This window comes from Ambystoma mexicanum, chromosome 8 (assembly GCF_040938575.1).
Source record: "Ambystoma mexicanum isolate Mex_15411 chromosome 8, UKY_AmexF1_1, whole genome shotgun sequence".
Taxonomy (NCBI): Eukaryota; Metazoa; Chordata; class Amphibia; order Caudata; family Ambystomatidae; genus Ambystoma; species Ambystoma mexicanum.
In genome coordinates, this window is record NC_090929.1 from 1,624,264,641 (window position 1) to 1,624,286,419 (window position 21,779).

Sequence of the window (21,779 nt, forward strand, 5' to 3'; positions counted from 1 at the left end):
TCTTCCGCTATGCATATGTTTCATATGATGTGACTTGACCCCAAGTCTACAAACATAGTACCTTTTCAATTTTTACTTCCTGACTGTTACTGAAGAAAACTATGTGGCTTCGATATGTCAGTAAAGGATAAAAAGGGAGAGCCAGCCATGTGATGTCATCAGTGATGTCATCAATGATTTGTGATGTCATCTTTGATGGCCTGGGTGTTAGTGTTAGCAGTGCATGGTGGCGCGAGTTATGGTTGCTTATGTTACCATAACTGCCGAATTTCAGGGGGTTTTCGGTTTTACTTTGAACCCTAACGTCCCTTTAACAAAGTTTTTTTTACTGAATTTCATAGGTTTTTAGTAGCGCAACTGAACCATAACATCCCTTTAACAAAGTTTTTTCACTGAATATTTCTATATATTTTATTCTATTGTGTTTTGGTCCATAGAACCTTTCACATAATCAAATTCTAAAAAAAACACAAAAAATCACAATCACATTACCTTAAAATATGATAAATAATTATCATAATCACACATTGCATGCCTCCTAATCAACATGGGAGTTAACGGGTTAACTGTGCCAGGCTACTGAACTCAGTCTACATCTTTTGGAATGTGTCAACATGTTTCAACCCCACAATCAATCTATGTGCTGAGTGTTAGGAAAGATTTCATATTTAATGTACTTTTCCCTCCATGTGTCGACCCCCAAACTTTTTGCTGCTGTTCTACACCCTGATCTAACCTTTGCCAGAGAAGCGCAGCCCTCAGCCGCACTCCTCTGGGCTTTCACTCAATTCTTATGGGGAAACTGACATGCCCTTAAGACAGTCAGTACTGGGAGACTTTGTTTCCCTTAGTCCTTTCCTCATGTTGCAGCTTTTGTGCAACATGTAACAGGTGTACAATGTAACTAACCTTACCGTACACTTGGGTCTCTAGTCATTCCAAAGGCCCTAGAAACTTTCGCTGGACTTATTATGAACTGTGCAGGTGTGTCACGGACAGGACTGGTGGTAGCTATCGTTTATCTTATGTTGAGTGAGTAGTCCATACCCCAAACCGGTGGCCCCTAGCGCAGGAGCCCATTTCTTTTCTACCGCTGTTGCGAAATAGCGACTCTTTCCCGCACTCTCACCCTGCCTATGCCCGCAAGTGGAGGTGCTGCTTGAATAGTGGGGACTAGTTCTTCATCGACCACATCCACCTTCCTGAGCTGCTAGTGACCCTTGAAGAGACCCTATGTTGTCCATTGGCACCAGCGCATGCAGGTACTATTGAGCATAAGGCTCCTCTCTTCATAGGGCTTGGACTGCCTCTTAGTTAGGTGTTTTTCTGATGATGAACTGGGTCTAAAGATTACTTGCACTGACTGTTTTCCTCCCCATCTAGGTGGTCTACATATTCCGTGCTGATAACTCCTTAGACCCCTCGGTCTTGTATATATGTTGTATTGATTGTGATTTTTTGGTTTACTTTAGTGTTACTGTGATTCTTTGCTATGGTCTATGTTACAAAGACCTTGTAATAAATGTGATTATTTTTTAATATAACACCTGTCTGGAGTAATTCATAAGTGTCCTTGCTTTGTGTGCTCATTGAGGTCTTTCAGTCACCGTCACCCCTCTTGAGAGCTATTCTTGACCGCCGCCATCGCTACACTGATTGGTCTGGCTTGTCCAGAGGTTAGCCTGTTCCAAGAACTAGGCTGGCCTGCTGAACCTCTGCCCCTCCAGGTCAGAGTTCAGAAATCCGTCTTAACACTGGTGTCTTCATCAGGATGGTAATACAGTTGCATTGGTCATAATCCTACTGTAAACACTGCGTGCAATGCAATACAAAAAATTGAAAAATTGAGATTTAGGATTTGCTGTAATCTTTTTTATTTTGTATGCATTGTTTTTGATGTTACTAGTAGGAAGCACAATAGCACACAGGCTAAAGGTAACGGATCAATTAGACCTCACACTTTGCTTTTTCTTCACAGATCGCCTTCTCTCAGCACAACACTATTATGGACCTGGTGCAGTTCTTTGTCACTTTCTTCAGGTAATTTCCTTTCTCTGATCACCTTGTACCTCAGGAGTGGAACATAACTGGCAAAAGGCCCCATGGCCTGTGTGTAAGCCTCAACTAATCCGAATCCTTCAGGTTGTATTGAATAGCCCTCTGCATGGCTGGTGGGACCAACATGGACATAGTTGACCCTCAAGTCCCAATGTGTAAAGTGAGGTGGTTAAAAAGCCAGTACTGAAAGAATGTGGCCCTCATTAAGTGGGGCCCCTTGACCGCTCAGGTGGGCAGGGGTGGCACCCGCCTGATGGGTTACAAACTCAAAGTGAAGCTGGAACGGCAGTCACCACCTTTGCAGGTCAATAGCAGTATTTAGTCAGGATCACATCATCAGGGGGAAGCGCTTTCATTTTTCTGTCAACTGCGTTCTGGGAGATTTTGTCCTGGGTCGGTCCAAATTAATAAAATATACTAAGTAAAAATAAAGGCCATGGAATGGAATAGGGTGTCCAGTAGACAATGTTTTCTTATATTGTGCTTAATGCCAGATCCTCCAGCCTCTATGCACTATCTTGTGCCCTGGGGGAACATGTTGGCCCTGAGCTATCCTCCTGGCCTACATATAGCAAACCAATATTAGGCACCTCCTGCTAGTGGAATGTCCATCACAGTTTTTTCCATGATTTCAGTGACATTTAAGGCTGCAGTGGTCCACCCATTCTGACAAACACATCGTTTTTCTTCAAGATGTTTGCTCTGATGTTACCATTCTCAATGTCCTACATCTTCATGTATGCATGTTTGAAATAAAAGGTGTGCATCATTTATTCAAGGGGGCTCACTGGTAGATCTGTCCAGTATCCCCCTGTCATGCGTTGGTAGGACATCCAGTACTAGTGCTAATCTTTGCATTCTGTGACTTGTAGTTCTGCATTTTGCATTTTAAATATAGAACTACAAATTGTAGCATGCAAACGTGAGATCTCTGCTTGCCAGGCATGTAGAGAGCTCCTCCTTTTAGAAGACTGCCTGAGTGTGCCATGCTTGCTCTCCGGCACAAAACTGGCAAGTGTTCCCATGTCACGAATGCCCGCTTGAGCCAGTCCACCTTCTTGCTGTGCATGCTGGGCCGGGGCGCAACAAAACCTACAATTTGAGGAGGTTGGGGGGGTGGGTAACTGGCGATGGTAGGGGCCACTTCAGGCAATGGAAGGGCAAACTTGGAGGCTCCACCCCCTCTGTTCAATCCCAATGAGTGTCCGGCGTGGGGCCCAAGTACGCGCTGTATGCAGTGAGAACGATCGAGTGATTGGATTTAAAGATAACATACACATTTAGTTGCTTTGATAATTTGTATATTTAAAGCCCAGGTATCTTATCAGACATTACCGTTTAAGGAAAAGCACCCACTAAGGAACCAGACGGTAGTACAGTGTGTGACTTTGCCTCCCACCCGCCCCACCCTCCTACTCCTACCATATATACCCGCCAAAATCAGCTCCTTAGCCCAGCATTACACACGCATTTACACAACATTCACTCACTCATTTAAACATACCATTCACTTTCCCCCATTCACTGTACACTCTCTCATTCACACGCGCACCCAGTCCCCCATCCTTCGTGCACTCCTTCACACACATTACATAATACACACACACACTCCTTGCACGCATGCTTGCATACACACATATGGAGCTATCATAGAACAATGCTTCCCTCCCCGCTCTGCTTAACAAAAAGCAAGTGCGCATATTGGGAGCTGCCTCCCCATGGATGCGAGCCAACAAACAACAATGTTATGTGTTCCTTCACGTCCGAGGGGAGGGGGCTGATGGGCGCACTTGCTTTTTGTTAAGCAGAGAGGGGGGGGGGCTTGAGACCTGCACGCTTCATAAAAGGCTTCCCTCCCCTCTTTGTATAACAGACAAAGTGTGAATGCCCTGCCCCTCAACTCACATTTCTGGTGGGGACAGGGTGGAGCCTTAGTAGCTCAGTGGCTTTGCGCTACTGATGCTGGGGCGTGTAGGCCTATTCTTACAATGGAAAAACAAAACTATACGTCATAGAATCCAGGGTAAACATTGAGGGGTGGCTCCGAGTGTCAAGTGTGAGGCAGGGCCACTTGGCAGCCATCAGCTGGTGCACCCACCCTATGAACACCAGCCCAATTGTGTTGCAAGGAACAGCTCAGCAGCACTGTTTCTTTCTCTTTCATCTTCATAGACTTGTTCTTGCTAAGTGTTATCAACATTCAGGAGGTGCTAGTCCTGTCCAGTCCTGGTTTTAACTTTGCATTCTGGGACTTGTAGTCCTGGGTTTACTCCAGGACTACACGTGGAATGATAATGTGGCATGTATGAGTCTGAAGTCTGAGGACAAGGAGCTTGTTTCCCAAGGTTTCCTGGGTGTTAGCCTGGGGCTCGGGTGTGGGGAGGACAGCTGGTGCTGGAAAGCCTGGCTTGGCCACACTTCAGAAGGAAGTGTAAGTCTGTGGACAGGGAGCCACGTTTCCCAAGGTTTCCTGTGGGTTAGCTGGGGCTCTGGTGTGGGGAGGACAGCTGGTGCTGGAAAGCCCGGCTAGGCCGCACTTGAGAAGGAAGTGTAAGTCTGTGGACAGGGAGCCGCGTTTCCCAAGGTTTCCTGTGGGTTAGCTGGGGCTCCGGTGTGGGGAGGACAGCTGGTGCTGGAAGGCCCGGCTAGGCCGCACTTGAGAAGGAAGTGTAAGTCTGTGGACAGGGAGCCGCGTTTCCCAAGGTTTCCTGTGGGTTAGCTGGGGCTCCGGTGTGGGGAGGACAGCTGGTGCTGGAAGGCCCGGCTAGGACACACTTGAGAAGGAAGTGAAATTCGGTCGACTGGGAGCCACGTTTCCCAAGGTTTCCTGTGGGTTAGCTGGGGCTCAGGTGTGGGGAAGACAGCTGGTGCTCGAAAGCCGGGCTAGGCCGCACTTGAGAAGGAAGTGTAAGTCTGTGGACAGGGAGCCGTGTTTCCCAAGGTTTCCTGTGGGTTAGCTGGGGTCAGTGTAGGGAGGACAGCTGGTGCTGGGAAGCCCCGGACTTGAGTAGGAAGTGAGTCTGTGGACAGAGAGAAGCTTTTCCTGTGGGTTAGCTGGGGCTCCGGTGCGGGGAGGACAGCTGGTGCTGGAAAGCCAGGCTAGACCGCACTTGAGAAGGAAGTGTAAGTCTGTGGACAGCGAGCCGCATTTCCTGTGGGTTAGCTGGGGCTCTGGTGCGGGGAGGACAGCTGGTGCTGGAAAGCCCGGCTAGGGCGCACTTGAGAAGGAAGTGTAAGTCTGTGGACAGGGAGCCGCGTTTCCGGTGGGTTAGCTGGGGCTCAGGTGCGGGGAGGACAGCTGTTACTGGGAAGCCAGGCTAGGCCGCACTTGAGAAGGAAGTGTAAGTCTGTGGACAGGGAGCCGCGTTTCCCAAGGTTTCCTGTGGGTTAGCTGAGATCAGTGTAGGGAGGACAGCTGGTGATGGGAAGCCCCGGACTTGAGTAGGAATGAGTCTGTGGACAGGGAGCCGCGTTTCCGGTGGGTTAGCTGGGGCTCTGGTGCGGGGAGGACAGCTGGTGCTTGAAAGCCCGGCTAGGCCGCACTTGAGAAGGAAGTGTAAGTCTGTGGACAGGGAGCCGCGTTTCCGGTGGGTTTGCTGGGGCTCAGGTGCGGGGAGGACAGCTGTTACTGGGAAGCCAGGCTAGGCCGCACTTGAGAAGGAAGTGCAAGTCTGTGGACAGGGAGCCGCGTTTCCGGTGGGTTAGCTGGGGCTCAGGTGCGGGGAGGACAGCTGGTGCTGGAAAGCCCGGCTAGGCCGCACTTGAGAAGGAAGTGTTCGCCAGGGCCTGTCTTTATAAAGCCGCTCCATCGATCGCATCAGCTCTGCGGGCAGAAGCCGGGCCCTCGTCCCAGATTGGAAACGGCCGAGCGGCACCCAGAGAGCGCGCGCAACTGAAATATTTACTGAGGAATGGCGGAAATGAAGTTAGCGCGCTCCAGAATGGATTTTGCCTCCTCTGTGCTGGAAGCCGAGCGGCATCGATTTCCAGTTTGTGATGAATTAAGCAATTTCTGGCCCGTTTCGCAGCCACTGGGGCTGTGGGCAGGCCGCGTGCTGTGCGCCACTTGTGTGCTGTCGTCGGACGGAGATTAAACAAGTGTACACGTCCCTGTGTCTCTTTCTCTCATTAGTATATTAAATTGATGCCACATGGGGAATTTGTGTATATTCTATGCTATTAAGCTCCGCGTGGCCCAGCAAGTGCCTTCTTGTGTATAAAACACCCAACTCGGCTTCCAAGGAAATTAAAAACGTCACGTGCCATCAATCACCTGTAATCAATAAGACATTGGCCACTGCGTGTCCTACTTTCACTTGAAAGTTCCCTGCTTCTTACAGGCCACTTTTCAGAATAGCCTAGGCACTGTGAAACTTCTCTGGTCGTAACTTGGCGCTATATACAGACTTTGGGCCTCATTACGACCCTGGCGCTCACGTAATAAAGGGTGCAATTACGGGACCGGCACCCTTCATTACGTGAGCGCCGATTACGAGGTTCCCTTTGAGGAACCCGGACCAGACGTCTGGTAAAACTAGACGTCTTTTCCGAGTCCCTCGAGGGGAAGAGGGAGGTAATAACGGGCCACTTGTAATGTGCCCGTTATTACCTCCCTCCCCATTCCCATTGAGCCCTATGGGGGCTCAATGGGAATGGGGAATGGTTCCTTCAAGGAGGAATTACCGGGTCCTCCAATGATGGAATGACCCGATAAGTCCCCATTGCAGGAACCCGGTAATGGAGCCCGGTTTGGAGGCAGCCATGGAGCTAACAGTACCATGGCTGCCTCCAAACTCGTAATGAGGCCCTTTGTCCCATAAGGTACCAGGGACTGCGGCATTTCATTCTTTGGGGGATAAGCTCCAGATTCCATAGTCGTGGAAGTCGATTGGGGAACGGAGGACGGCGTCTCGTGACAATGGCAAAAGGACTATTGCACACACCTGCGCCCCCTCAAGCGGAGATGCATTTTGTTGCCCCCTCACTTGCACCATGTCAGATGTATTCATGATATATTACATGTTTATGTAGCGCTTCGTGCTGTATTCCTTACACTTCTAAGCACTGTCATATGCTGCGAGGGCTGCGCCAGATAATAATGCTTTACCCACCAGGAATAGGCCTGAACTGCAGGCGAGGGCTTGTAACCGGGGCCTGCAACCTTTGGCCTGCCAGATATTTTGCACTACAACTCCCATCAACCCTAGCCAGCCTCCCCAATGGTTAGGGGTGATGAGAGTTGTAGTTCAAAACCCCTGGGGAGCTGCGGGTTGGAGACCCCCGGCCTACAACCATGGAGAGGCCATTAGAAGCTGCTATAAGCTTGTGGCTGGAGGGGTAATGGTCTGTCTAAAAATGGGAGAGAGCAAGGAGAAACGTTTGGATGTGGGATAGAAGGCATGCCAGCCATTGCTGGCATCTGCCACTGAAATGTGTGCAATGAAACGACAATATTCCGGTGTTAGTGCTCAGTTAATCAACCAGTGTCTAGGTGGGTCTGCACACATGCCCGGGTTTAGCGCTTCGCTCGCTGAGCTAGCTTACCAGCGTTTGGTGGGTCAACAATCTCTCTAGTGACAGAGATTGTGAATTCTGCTCACAGGCAGAGCTGGCATTGGGCCTGAACTTCCCGGATTCGGGATCCTGCAAAAAATTTCCTGGTGGATCTCTGATCCAGCAGATCCCCAAACAAATCCATTTGCACTCTACATGTATTTTACAAGTCTGGGCGTGAGTTTGAACCGTGGCCCCTAGGGCCAGGGGCAAGACACTGCCCCACAAGACACTTACCCACTTGATGGTGTGAGCTGGAGCCCTGTAAGGTCCCTTGTTAATATTGCATTCTGCAGGAAATAATGAGGTACGAGTTTTTAGGTTTAATATGTGTGCACATTATATACTTTGCTGACAACATTAGAAGACACTGGGCTATCTTCCAGGTGTTCATGATTAATCTTCTGTGGGGCTGAGAGGCACATTTGTATGGGGTGAATAAAATACTCCGCTCCCTGCCAATTCTTCCCCCTGTGAACCCTCCCCAGCCCTGCTTGGTGGAATCCTTGAAAATGTGCGTCTTTAAAGAAGACTCTGTGACGCCATGCTTGGGGGGAGTAACTTCCTTACTCAAGTGCAGGTGACAAAGAAACAAGTTACAGGTAAGTGCTCAGGTAAATTCTTAGGAAGACATCCACCGGCACCCTCTCCTGCAGGCCGTCAGCTCTCAATTGGCATTCGGGGTACTCACACATCAGCATTCCACAGGCCTTCCAGCAGCCAGCATGCACACAGCACAGGGACCGAGGAGAAGTCAAGACACAACAATCCTCCAATTAAAATGATCAGTTTCCAGCACCGCTCCCCGGCACCGCGCAAAATCCCAACGTACCCTTTCCACGTGTACGTGTTTGCCACAGGGACAGCAGGTGAAGAAATGTGTGTGGTGACCTGCAAAGCCCTCCTGCCTAACCGTAATAATAATAATAATAATTGCATGTCAGCTGTTCCCCAGAGATGGACACGCCCCATCCCCCGGTTGTACAGCATAAATAGGGGGTGTACACCCCCAAACCCTCAAGAGCCACTGCCACCCAAGTGCAGCCCCACGCGATCCTCTTTAGCTATCAGAGGAGGCAGGCTTCAGGGATAATACCCGCGGGGGGGGGGTAGGGAGGGGGGGCATCATGTGTAAAGGGGTGACCGTGCCGCCCTCAGCCCACGGCGGCACCAGTGGGCTATGTGGCCTCCACCTGCCCTCTTAAGGGTGCAAGGTGCGCTTATATTGAGGGTGACTAGTGTGCTGAACCTTTTTATAAGTGTATAAAGCAAACCACCCACCTGTCTTTGCTTGACCTCGCAATCTAAAAGACCCATGAGGTCCAAGCCCTCCATAGCAGGTGATTGCGGAGGTCTGCACTCAACATTTCCCTCAACTGCATGTTTACTTAACACCTGTCCTGAGCATCAGGCCTGTGGGGCTCAGCCATTATTTCAGGTGGACTTCCATGGGGGCGGGGGGTGGGAGGGGTCTATCTTTACAGTTTGGCGAATGGGAAATTCCGGCCCTCCATGATCTTGCAGTAGGAAATGTGCAATGTTGCCTTCCATCTTTCCTGCAATGCGCCAACCTCGCACCCTCCACTCATAAAATGTGCTGCAGAAATGCTGCAATAAATACAATTTTGTGCCTCAAAAAGTGCATTTATGCCACAACATTTTACATTTCTTGCCACAATATCCTGGAGGGCATTTGAGTGAATTCCTGGAAACCTCTGTGGGGTCTTGGTGCTACCTGAGACACACACACATGAGGAGCTAAGTGTTCAGCGTTCAGGGCCACGCCAGACCCCCGATCTGGGGTACCCTAATCCTTTGCAAGAAACTACCAGCCTCCGTGTAAACCTCTGTGGGAGGAGTTCTGCTAAACCAGAATAGACCATATGGTGAGCACAGACGAGCACGCAGCTGCCCCCAGATGCCATTCTGGAGAATGGCAGCAGACCGTCCCGGGAATCTCTCTCTGTCGCTCTGTCTCTGTCTCTCTCTCTCTCTTTCTCTCTCTCTTTCTCTTTCTCTTTCCCTTTCTCTCTCTCTCTCTTTCTCTCTCTTTCTCTCTCTCTCTCTCTCTCTTACTCTCTATCTCTCTCCCTCTCTGTTTCTCTTTCTCTCTCTCTCTTTCTCTCTATCTCTCTCCCTCTCTGTTTCTCTCTCTCTTTCTCTCTCTCTCTCTTTCTCTCTCTCTTTCTCTCTCTCTCTTTCTCTCTCTCTCCTTCTCTATTTCGCGCTCTCTCTCTCTCTCTTTCTCCCTCTCTTTCTCTCTTTCTCTCTCTCTCTCTCTCTCCTTCTCTATTTCACGCTCTCTCTCTCTCTCTCTCTCTCTCTCTCTCTCTCTCTCTCTCTCTCCCCCTTCTGCCCCCCCCCATGGCACCTGAATCCCTCCAGAGGCCTAAAACATGGTTAACCTCCTCTTGGCTCTCCATGGTGGCTGACACCTTGCTTCGATGTTGGGAGAAGCGGGAAGTCGTTCTGTGGCTAGAAGAGATCCTTCTTCTGGCTCATCCAACAATAGCTGCCAGAGGAATAAGAACCCCTCTCTCCCTCCACCAACATTACTGCATTGAATGCCAAGCCCAATGCTGGCACCTTCCCATTGCAAAGCGTTCCGCTGCTGTTCAGCTCGGTCCACGCTATACGAAGTAAAATAGAGTAAGAGTTGGGTCCAGAGTGCCCCATAAAGAGGAGCACCTCAGTACTTGTCTATATGCTAAACTGAATTTTACCTACAAAATAATCGCTACTACTCCGACTCACCAAAGGACACCACAACGTGTCTCCTCCCTCCACAGCCAATCCCCACTCTCACTAGGGTCTGATGCCCAAGTGCCCTGGGCAGCCCCAGCAAACTACCCTGGAAAACCTCATCAATATGGCCTTTGCCCCCACCCAACACCCACGGTCCACATGTACACGCCCTCTCATGTTGATCAATGCTCGTTCAGCAGTCGCTCACGCTGCAGAGATCGCTGACCCAATCTCGTACAACAGCCTTGATGCCCTGTTCATCACATGGTTTTTCCAATCCTCCCCACATGTTTTTGACGTCCTCCTACCCAAGGCTAGTGCATCCAACATGCCGACCGGCCAGGAAGTTCAGGAGACGGAGTAGCAATCATCCACAGGAGCGATTGGCCATGTTAAATCATCCCCTCTCCCAGAACAAGCTCATTTGAATCACTCGCCTGCTGGTTCCCTCTATCGCACAAGGAATCAATCACCTTCCACCTCATCTACAGACCAACTCACAGGAGTGACTCTTTCATTGCAGACATCTCCGACTTACTCTTCTAGACTTAGTCTTCAACTCGTCCCGCTGCGACACCTGTGGAGATCCTAGCCCACTTCACTGGTCTGACCACGCTGCCCTCCCATTATCAGTCACCCACTTGACTATGGCTCACAAAAGGTCAGGCTAAATGCCCCTGCACTCAACACTGCTCATTCAAATCCTTCCCGGTCAACGAGCTGGAAGCAAACTTTGCAGACTTCCCCACCAGAGGTAATGCCTCGGGCCTCCTGAAATTATTCAGCAACTCTGCTATTAAACTGGTGGACACTCATGCCCCTCTAAACTCCAGCCTGCCAAAGACCAAACCATCTGCCCCATGGTACACCCCAGAGCTAGCCTGCAACAAACGCTCAATCTGAGCCCTAGAGAAACAGTGGCATCAAAACAATAACTCAGGAGACCTCATCAATTTCAAATCTCTGTGCAAACCGTAGGCTTCTGATTACCGAGCCCAAAGCTGCTTAATACTGCACCACCACTGTAGCAGCCTCCAAAAGGAGCAAAGCCACGAGGTACCAGCAGCTCAGGAAAAATGCGATGGAATCAAAACTTTTAATTGAAAAAATAGACAAAACATGAGAGACCATTGAATCAACCTCTCACAGCATTAGAATCCCCTGCACCACGGCATGCACACTGCCCCTCTAGACCAAATTCTATCCTCTCTTTCTCCCAGATCTCAAAATGATCATCTCCCTCAAACCTACTTCTTACTCCGACAATATAATTGTGGCCTGCATCATTAAACAATTGAGGGGCCCAGCGCTCAATGCGCTCCTCAGCATCATCAATGCCTCTCTCATAGAAGGGTCATTCCCGGACACCCTCAAGACTGGTATCATACAACCTCTTTTGAAAAAACCAACCCTAGAACCAGATGTCCTAACCAACTACCGGCCAAACCTCCCGTTTGTTATCAAAATCTTGGAAAAGGTAGTTGCTATGCAATTACTCCCCAGAATCAAAAAAATCCACCTCTTAAATGACTATCAGTCAGGGTTCCACCTCAATTGTAGCATCAAGACAGCCACCATCCAGGAGTTGGATGATGCCCTCCAAATCCTAGATAGGGGTGACTCATGCCTCCCGGTCTTCCTTGACCTCTCGGCTGCATTTGACACCGTCGACCACCGCATCCTTCTCTCCCTCCTTGCTGACAGGATGGGATTCTCTGCCTCTGTCCTGAATGGGTTTACCTGCAACCTCTCGGGCAGACACCAGGCCGTCCAGATGAAGCTGTTGCATTCTAACCAACTCCAGGTCTCCATCCTCTCATCAATCCTTTTTAAGCTTTACCTAGAGCCTCTGGGCACTCTCCTAAAAAATCCAAATATAGCCATCCACCAATGCGCAGATGATATTCAGTTGTACATGAGAGTAAATAGTACGCAGGACATCAGTTTTCTCCGTGATTACCTAACCACCATCCAGTCCTGGATGTCTACTGCCTACCTCAAACTAAACCCATCCAAGACTGGATTTGTCCTCATTGGTCCTCCCACTAAACAAATTGTCCAGTAACGCCTCAATGATATGCGCCTAGAAGGATTTGAACAACAACTCTCAGACTGTCTCTTGATCAAGAAGCCTGGTAGAAGAACTCGAAGAGTAGCCGTTGAGTTCTTCCTACCAATGTGTCCCTTTGTATTTCCAAAAAAAACTACCAATGAACCAATTCGTCGAAAGATGGATCTACTGCAGCAGCTGGAGACAGACACCGTGGAGTGTAGACAAGACAGCCGATCAGGGAACACTGCAGCGGGTGTTGATGTACACTGAGAATATGGGCGGTAGAAGGAAAAGTATATATCAGAAGATTCAAGACATAGAGGGGAGAGACAACTTCAGGAAGTGACAATAAACGACAATAAGGAAACTTGTATTATGAACAAATAACAATCAGAGAGACTTACCAATGGGCAGACACTGGGAATGCACTACTGAGAAAACTCTGCAAACCCAACCTATCCCTAACTCACGACGAAACGAGGACGCCTAGACGGGACTTGACAGTCTCTAGTCCACAGACTATCCCGATGAAACGAGGACGCCTAACGACCTGAGCGCATGGTGTCAGTCTCTAGTTTGTGCGTTATTCTCTTTGGTATGCAGATTCACTCAGGTAAAGTGATGATGATGCCACAGTGTAGAGAATCAGGTTGTTGTTCCTTTTGATCCGGCGTGATGAATCCGAATGTTGAAGAAGGATTCTGTTGGAAGGCAGGGGAGAACACTAGAGGCAGAACAGAACAGCAGGTATGGCAGGTCAAATAGCGTTCCGGAGTCCAGCAACGTGCAAGCAGTTCAGGAGGTGACAAACAGTAGACAAAGGCAGGTCAATTAACGTTCCGGGGTTTGGTAGCATGTAAACACTCCAAGTGTAGATAAACAAGGAAACAAGGCGTTTCAAGAAACACAGACTGCGGTCAAAGGCCAGGAATAGAACAGGCGCAGCCAAAGGGGACAGACATAGGAACGGGAGCTTGCTGTGATTCAGACGAAAATCAGAAGCAGCGAGTATGGCTACCCGGAAGCGTTATAACGGGTAGCCGCAACCTCATTTGGCTCCTCCTCCTCCCTACAGCGCGGTAGTTTTGTTTGTGGAGAGGACGCCCTAGTCGCCATGGCAACATGGCAGCACGGGTTCGGAACAGGCTTTTTGGCTCTTTAACAAAGGAACAGAGTTTCCTTGAAACGGGCAAAACCCGTTGTTGAACACTTAGGGCTGGATGTTTTGTGGTAATCTTGACACAGACTCAGCAAAATCCTTAGGCTTCACTACAGACAGCAATCTTTCCTTCCCGAAACACATAGCCAAGAAGGCCCAAAAAAGCCTGGCTCAGAATCTCTACCATTTGAAAAATCAAACCCTTCATCCCGCTACAGGACTGCCGGACCATAGTGAAGGCCCTTGTGGTCTCACACATTGGTGGGTCAAATGCTCTCCTGACAGGGCTCCCAGCTGCTCACTTGGCTCTCCTAAAAGCAGTCGTCCATGCGTAAGCACGTCTTACTACAGGAGCATGTATATTTGACCAAATTACCCCCATCCTATGCAAACTACATTGGCTTCCACTTCAAGGCAGGACACTGTCCAAGACGGCTTGTATCGTCTACAAAGCAGTCACAAGTATGACACCCAGGTACCTGGTGGCTAAGCTCCACGTATTTGGTGGCACACGCACCACGCAAAGCAAACCAACCAAACGTCTTGAATCGCAGCCCGTCTGCAAAGAGATGACCCGCAAACAATCCTTCTCTTGTCATGCACCCACCCTCTGAAACTCGATCCTGGTGTCGGCTCTTAATGCCCCGACAATTCTCCAATTTTGCAAATCTCTCAAAACATGGCTGTTTCAACACCACCCAACTAGAAACTAATTCCAATGGATGCCCATACTGATCCACAGACCTCACAGTGCTGCACTGTGAAAGATGGCAGCTCAAATGCTGGCTACCCACACCCTGTACAGCACACGCTGCTCACGAGCTAGGTCCGCGCTTTAATCAATACAAATAAAATTTTAAAAAATCAGATTATATAGTGCAGTGGTGCAGTGTCCACCCTGAATCTAAACACTGTGGTTCGAGCCCCGAGGTTGGTGTTAATTCATAAATTCAAAGAAGACAATCCATGTTTCTCATTTTTGCTGCGGGGGGGGGAGGGGGTGGGCTGTACCCTCGACTTGAGCCTTGCCCTTTTTACCCTCTGGCACTAGAGGCCCCTAACTTCTCAGATCAAGGGCATGCATGGGTATCTTTCAGGCCTGCAAGGCTAGTTTATGAACCCGCCCCCGTTCTTCAGAAGGGGCACCTAAAATACTACGCCCCCCCACATCCGCATGTACACTCATTTAACAGTTGCATATGGACATTATCGCATTAATGTCGACCTGTGCTGTCCCCATTAAATGTTCCGATCTACCCCTCCGCCCCTCACCGTCCACGCCTGGTCTGTGTGCCCACTTACCAGAGTGGCATCCTTGCTATAGAAACCCACTGGTGGGAAGGCTCTGGTAACTGCTGTTGACCAGGCAGGTGCACAATGATTCTGCTCGAAGCAATGATTGCCCGCCTCTCAAATGCATACACATGCAACTCTTTATGAAGCCAGCCTAGAAGCCCCGGTTGTGGGAGCTATGGAGACCATGGGCTGCCCCCACCCCTACCAGCCTGTGCAGCCTGCAGTCTACCCAGGGGCAAAGCTCGCTCGTCATTCATGTCTTATCGCCTGTCTTCCGCCTGCCCTATAAACCCAAGTCTTTATGGCTCTTTGAGTGCGAAAAATAATAGATTTCATGGGCTGTAAACAAATGTGATGACGGCTGTCACCCCTGTTCTCGCTGCCTCGTGCCCTGAATGAAACCTGCCAGTCACAGGCCTGGCTGCAGCGGCCGCCTTTGTGCCTGCAGTACAGGAATAGAAGCGCCCCTTTCTGTAATGATTATGATTTATGACTGTATAATTGAATATATGAAATGCACTTGCCACACCACAAAGAGGGCTAACAGCCTCGTCCTTTGGGGCTTGCGGCGAAGGGAGGAAGGGGTGGCACCCAGGCACAATAGGCAGAGGTGCCGTCCTGTCACATACACTGCCAGCCTGATGAGTTCTTCTGGAAAGGAACTCTGGGTACGTATTTATTTTAGGTGGCACGCCTTCCAAGTCAAGCACCTTAGTGGCATCATGTGCCCGCTTATAGGCCTATATTTTGGCTTGAGTTACAAAAGATGCACACTGCGCCAAGAAGCGACATGGACATTTGCCCATCTCATTATAGGCAACTGCCAATCAGGTAAAATCCAAACCTGTTTTTTTTATCATCAATACCTGACAGATTTTTTTTTTTAATGGTCTCCACTTCACCCCCAACAGCCACCCCAGACCTAGCTGGGCACTCATTGAAACCAAATATCCTGGAAACGTAGGGTGGCAAACACATGATACCAAGTCACGAAATGGACCTTGATAAGTTCCCATTTTATGCCAGTCAGTGTCATTCCAAGGGAGATACACGTCACTCACCCCCATGACACCGGTCTTTGTTTGCTCTCAAATTTGTATTCCCACAATGCCTGGGTTTTGCATACTGTACGCATTAACATATGCCGCTGGGCGTTTTTAGCAACATTTTGCATGTAAGTAAAGCTGGAGCATGAAACATTGGCAAAGAGTAGGTGATGGGCCATAAAGGCATAGCTGTCTAACCTCCGGGTTTTCACAGAGACTCTGGGTTCGTAGCCATTTCTCTGGGTCAGACCCTGGAGTCTCCGGGTTTTCGATGCAGTTTCAGGGTCCTTTCCAATCCTCGATCCGATTGGCTGCAAAAGACCGCTGCCGGTAGCCATTCGGGTTGAGGTGTGGACGGGACCCGGAAATGGCACGAATGCCAACAATGGGCAGCTTTTACTTGTTTTTTTTCATCCTTGCAGGGCTGTGACCGCGTAGCGTTTAAGGCAAATTGGCAAAAAGAATGTAGACTGGAGCAAAATAAACATAGAATGCGGCTTTCAATCCGGCGTCATTAATAACACCGGATTGAAAGCAGTATTACCGCGTTTATTTTGCTTAAGCTTTCATTCTTTTTGGCCATTTTGCCTTATGTCTAACTAAAACATAAGGCATACTGACCAAAAACTGTGAGCGGAGCCGTGTGCAAATGGGCGGAGTCTCGTGTGGCTTTGGGCGGGGCATACATCTCAGGGTTTTTGATTTTTCAAATGTAGACGGGTATGCGTAAAGGATGACCGCAAAAGGTGAACAGATGGAATGAAAAAGCTATAATAAGAAAAGCGGGCATCCCACTGTGCCTCTCGACAGGAGGGGTTGCAACTTAAACGGTATGCCCATAGCTTGCTGTTCATGGGTAGCAGTCGGTCGCGTCTCTTGGCCTGGGTGTGAATACCTCAGCCACCATCTCTAGGTGTGATTGACCCAAGGAGGGTTAGGCACCAGGAGTTCACCTGGGATGGGCAAGAAAGGCACAAGGATGCCTCCTGGTGCGGTAATACAGGGATCCCCACCCTGTTGCGAGAGGCTGAGTGTGTGCCTCTCCTGCAGCCACAGATGCCATGTGCAGGATACAAGACAGCTGCGAGTGGAGCCAGCCAGGACATCTATGGCATAGATGTACAGGGCTCCACACCCCAGGGCAGGGTTGTCCACCTCCAGGCCTCGAGGACCGGATCCATGCCAGGTTTTCAGGATACCCCTCATTAATATTCATGATATAGATTTGCATATAAAGATTCTAAATATATGCACATTTTTCCTCATAAATATTAATGAGGGAAGTCCTGAAAACCCATCGGGATTCCGGCTCGCAAAGCCCATAGTTGCACTACCCTGCCCTAGGGGGTGAGTGCCCTACACCTGCATGCGCAGTGTGGCATAGGATCAACAGAACACCCAGCAGTCAGAAAGATATTATTGAAAAAGCTTTGTTAAATGTGTCAGAATGGGTGCCGTGACTGTCTGCATGGCCTAGCATCCTCCAGTGGTATTACTGTATCAAATGGTCTGGGATGAGGTTGCTCAAAATCACACAAGGGTCTACCTGAAGGTCCACCATGCCCATCAGGATCCCCTTACCTAGAATACCATCTCAGGTGTATTGTGCTCTGTCACTTTTTAGTTTCAAGGTAGTCTCAGGAATATAGCAGCAAGCTCACTTCTTGACTTTGCTCACCAGCAAGTGCATCTCCCTCCCCTTGACCTAGGTCAATTGTAAGGCAAAGGAAGTCTCGCCCTCCATCTGCAGGTAGCCCCCAGGGCCAGAAGCAATGCCGTTATCGACACTCCCCTAGCAGTATTTCATTGTCGGGCTGTGTTATTATATAACCCAACAGCCACATGTCACCTTCCTGGCCTGTGGCCTGTTGGGCAATCGTGGGAGCTCTTCAGATCTCCCTCCTAATCTGGTCTTTCCCATTTTCTGGGATATAGCCCTCATCAGGCTCTTGGACATCTCTCTTACTCTGCTCTCTCAGCACTCTTACTTGTCCCTCTTGCTCAGGTTCTCCTGTCTGCCAAGGTCTTAATTATATACCTCAATAGGCGAACTTGCTCTCCCTTGCTGGTTTGGGTCTGCGATAGCGACCCGTGAACTGGCTCAAACAAGATCTGTGCTTGTCTAAAGAATAGGGGATCGAAAGATTTGAAGCATTTGGATCCGAGTCTCGAAATGGCTAGAAACTTTCAAACTGAAATTCGAGCCGCTCATGTAGATACGAGTATTTGATAGTACGACCCGGCTCGAATTCAGTCCTCTGTTAATACTGAGTTCCAGGATACTCGACCAGTAGCCTTGAATTCAGTGTTGGCGTTGGCTCGGAAAATATTACAGGAGGGACATGAAATGAACTCAATGAAAAGAAACGCAGAGGATGTGATTTTTTTTGGTTTGTAATCCATTTAGAAATGCAGAGAACCCCTTATCTTAACAGGTGAGCCGCACATTTAAGGGGGGCTATGCAGCAGCACAAATGATGATCTGGCCAGCCCCTTGCATGCATTAGTCTTGGGAGTACATGCCAACAATAATGTGTGACAGGTTGCACATTTCACAGTGCCGGGGACTTAAATGGCTTTCTTCATGAAATGTTAGAGAAAAAAAAAATGTCTATCCCTCTTTAAGGGATAGAGATGCCAGCGGGAACATTTAAAATAAAAAGCATGGCAGAAAATGACCTGTACTTCCGTTTGCAACTATTTCAAATAGGCGAAGGGGAATGCGACTATTTTCTGTGCCCTCAAAGAGCATTCTATTTCTGGGTACGGGAAGCACTTTGAAATATGCACAAATATCCCACCAATGGCGCAAATGTGCAAAGGGAGGTGATCGATTCACCTGAATCTGTGCATCTGTGAGACACACATTCAGATGCCATTTGAGAGTAGGGCACATCCCTTGACTTGCACCCAAAAATGTGTGGAGCATCTGTCCCACTCTTTCTTAAATTCCAGGTAGATTTGAAAGGTTTGTAACCCAATTCGGGTCATAGTGACCTGTGGCTCAATTTGATTGAAACCGATTAGAGCCGAATCAATCATTTCTCTAACCTTTTCTTCAACGGCTCGGACAGTCACTTGAGTCGAGCACTTTAAGGCTTGCTCATCATCTAGATAGCTCTTAACAGTCTAATGGACTTCTTTCTCAAGCTGGCCGTTCCCAGTGTCTGTGTTCAAGTCCATAAAAGGTTCTGTTTCCCTCTTACTCTGAACTCTCCCAGTGTCCGAAGGAAACTACTCTGCAGATTTCTCGACTTGTCTGGGTCTGGTCTCAGCAAGGGTCAACGATGTAGCCACCCACGTGCATTCAGCTTTCTCGCCATCTCTGGATCCAGTCTTGGCCAGGAGGTCTTGGCCAGAGTCTGAGATATAACCATCCAAAGGCTTTTTGCTTTCTCGCCTTCTCTAGATCCCGTCTTGGCCAAAGATGTCTCAGCCAGAATCTGAAATATAGCTGTATAGCAGGGGGTACCGGTCTTCTCCCTAGTCCCCTGCCCCGTTGCCACTGTCATATTGGGATAACAGACAAAGAGCCATGATGGGGGACCCATCCCTGTAACCTTGCAATAATCCTGCGCCACGTTCAGTATATGAGAGATGATATAGACTCAGACAACCCTTCATACTCACAAGATGACATAGTGGCGGAAAGTTACCAAAAAGTATTCTCTCTGCCAAACTTTCGAAATGCAGCCATGAACAGAATGGATGTGCATTAAACGAAAGTCTGACGACAGCAAAACAATTTCATAAAGACATTATAAGAACCTACGCTGAAACAATATGAAAAAACCTAAGAATTACGATGTAACTGAAGCACTAGGAGAAACATGCACTCTATTATGCAGTACCTATGAAAACAAAGAAGAATGATCTGACTCACTGGTCAATAACTGTAAATACACTGAAAAGCAAGTTAGAGAGAATACGTAGAAGCGTGCTTATGAGAGGTATATATTCAACGTTTAGGACGACCATTAGAAGAAGATGGACAATGGTTTATGTCAATCAACCCAGCTACCTCAAAATACGAGCCCTGGATCTTAAAGTGGAAAGATGATGAAGTTGTTTTCCCTTGCAAAATAGAGGAGTACATTGGCTTGGAACCAAGGATGCTATTTCGAGATATAGACGAAAGGCACAAAGGGAGTCTAACGAGCAGACCATGTGCGAGGACATATTTCCCTAAGATTAGGATGCGCAAGAACATTTACGGATGCCAAATATTGGACAATTAAAAGGGTATGAAGTTTATATGGAATAGAGTGAGCAAGTCTCTAAAGGCCAACATGAGCAACTGCACCCAGCATAATTGAATCAAATGGGGTTAAATGCACTACCGACATGTACAATTTCGTGGTCTTTTAACACATGACGAAGAGCTCCCAAACAAGGGCTATTCATTACGCCTGAAGCTAAGATAAAGACAGTGCAGACTGGCAAGTAAAGACAGTGCAGACTGGCAAGGTCAGCATTCAAACAGACGACACTGGCATGAGGCCTATCGATGAGAGAGAGGGTAGACTAATTGGCAAAACAAGGGGAAGCTGACGTATCTCCAAGCACCTGGGTTTCATTTCTATGTACATGCTGCCAGCAAGCCGAATGTCCAAGGTTGGATTTGGGTTGCCAACCAATCGGAAAAGCCTGCCATGCACTTTTACATACAATGTTGCAAAGTATTATTCCGCTGTCCTATTTTCTGCTATCTAGAGTATATTACACCACATGTATAGAAGTAGCTCAGAGTGTCTCTCACAGCGAAGAGACCGTCGATGAGGGATTGACACATGTATTATCGCATCCCTTGATAGGTTTAACAGTTTGCCTCATAGGATGACATCATAGATGGCACATCTAGCATTATAGAGTATAATCAAGAAGACATAGTGATCTTGCATAACTCGATTTGATGAGTGTTTATTCGCCCTGCTTTACTTCTTTGAGATTAAAGCAGTATTTTACCATCTCTTTTGAGTCTGTCCGGTTATTTGGTCTGAGATATTTTACTGGTAATTCCATCTAGCACACAGATGCTTCAAGGTGCTAGAGCACATCGCCATCCACAGGCTTTCAGCTTTCTTGCCTTATCTGGATCCAGTTTTTGTCAGGGTGTCTTGGCCAGAATCCGAGATATAGCCGCCCACAGGCTTTCAGCTTTCTCACCTTCTCTAGAACCCGTCTTGGCCAAAGATGTCTCAGCCAGAATCTGAGGTATAGCCACTCACAGGCTTTCAGTTTTCTCACCTTCTCTGGATCCCGTCTTGGCCAGGATGTCCCGGCCAGAATCTGAGATATAGCCACTCACAGGCTTTCAGCTTTCTCGCCTTCTCTTCCTTTGGTACCTTCAAGTGTATGAGCTATAGTCAGCAGGAGGATTTTCTGATTGGTCTTTTCCATGGTCTGACTCCACCCATTGGCATACTCCTCCCCACACTCGGCTTCAAAAACTGCAACCTGCGCTGTGCCACTCTCTGACTGGTCATGTGTCCTTTAATTGGTTGTCTGTTCATATTCATTGTCTAATGTTGTTACTGATAGGTCGTTGCCCATTCTCTCATGACTCTCAACCTGTGATTGGTTATTCATTATTGTGGATTGTCCCTTCACTGGTGTTCTTATAAATATACTAAGAATCTTTAGTTTTGGCTGCTTATTAGTCACCTGCCAATGATATAGTGTGTGGCACCGGACAAGGGCTTAAATGGTGGTGCTGTCATTTTGAAGTCAGGTGGAATAAGCGGGTGGAGTACATGGCTTCACAGTGTGCACTGAAGTCCCCCGGCAAGGAATGGAAGTGTTTATGTGTATCATGGATGTGGTTTTCTCTCTTCTGCGTGCAAATGTGAAAGAATAAAGTTTGCCCTGG

The 21,779-nt window shown here is 48.4% G+C and overlaps 1 protein-coding gene across 1 annotated transcript in view; it reads left to right on the forward strand.

The window, feature by feature from the left end:
* The window catches only part of ATRNL1 (attractin like 1), a 2,575,823-nt gene that overhangs the window by 1,807,859 nt on the left and 746,185 nt on the right, over window positions 1-21,779 (forward strand). Inside the window, exon 25 of the mRNA XM_069611898.1 lies at window positions 1,979-2,040. Coding sequence (XP_069467999.1) covers window positions 1,979-2,040 — 62 coding nt within the window. The remainder of the gene's footprint in view (window positions 1-1,978; window positions 2,041-21,779) is intronic.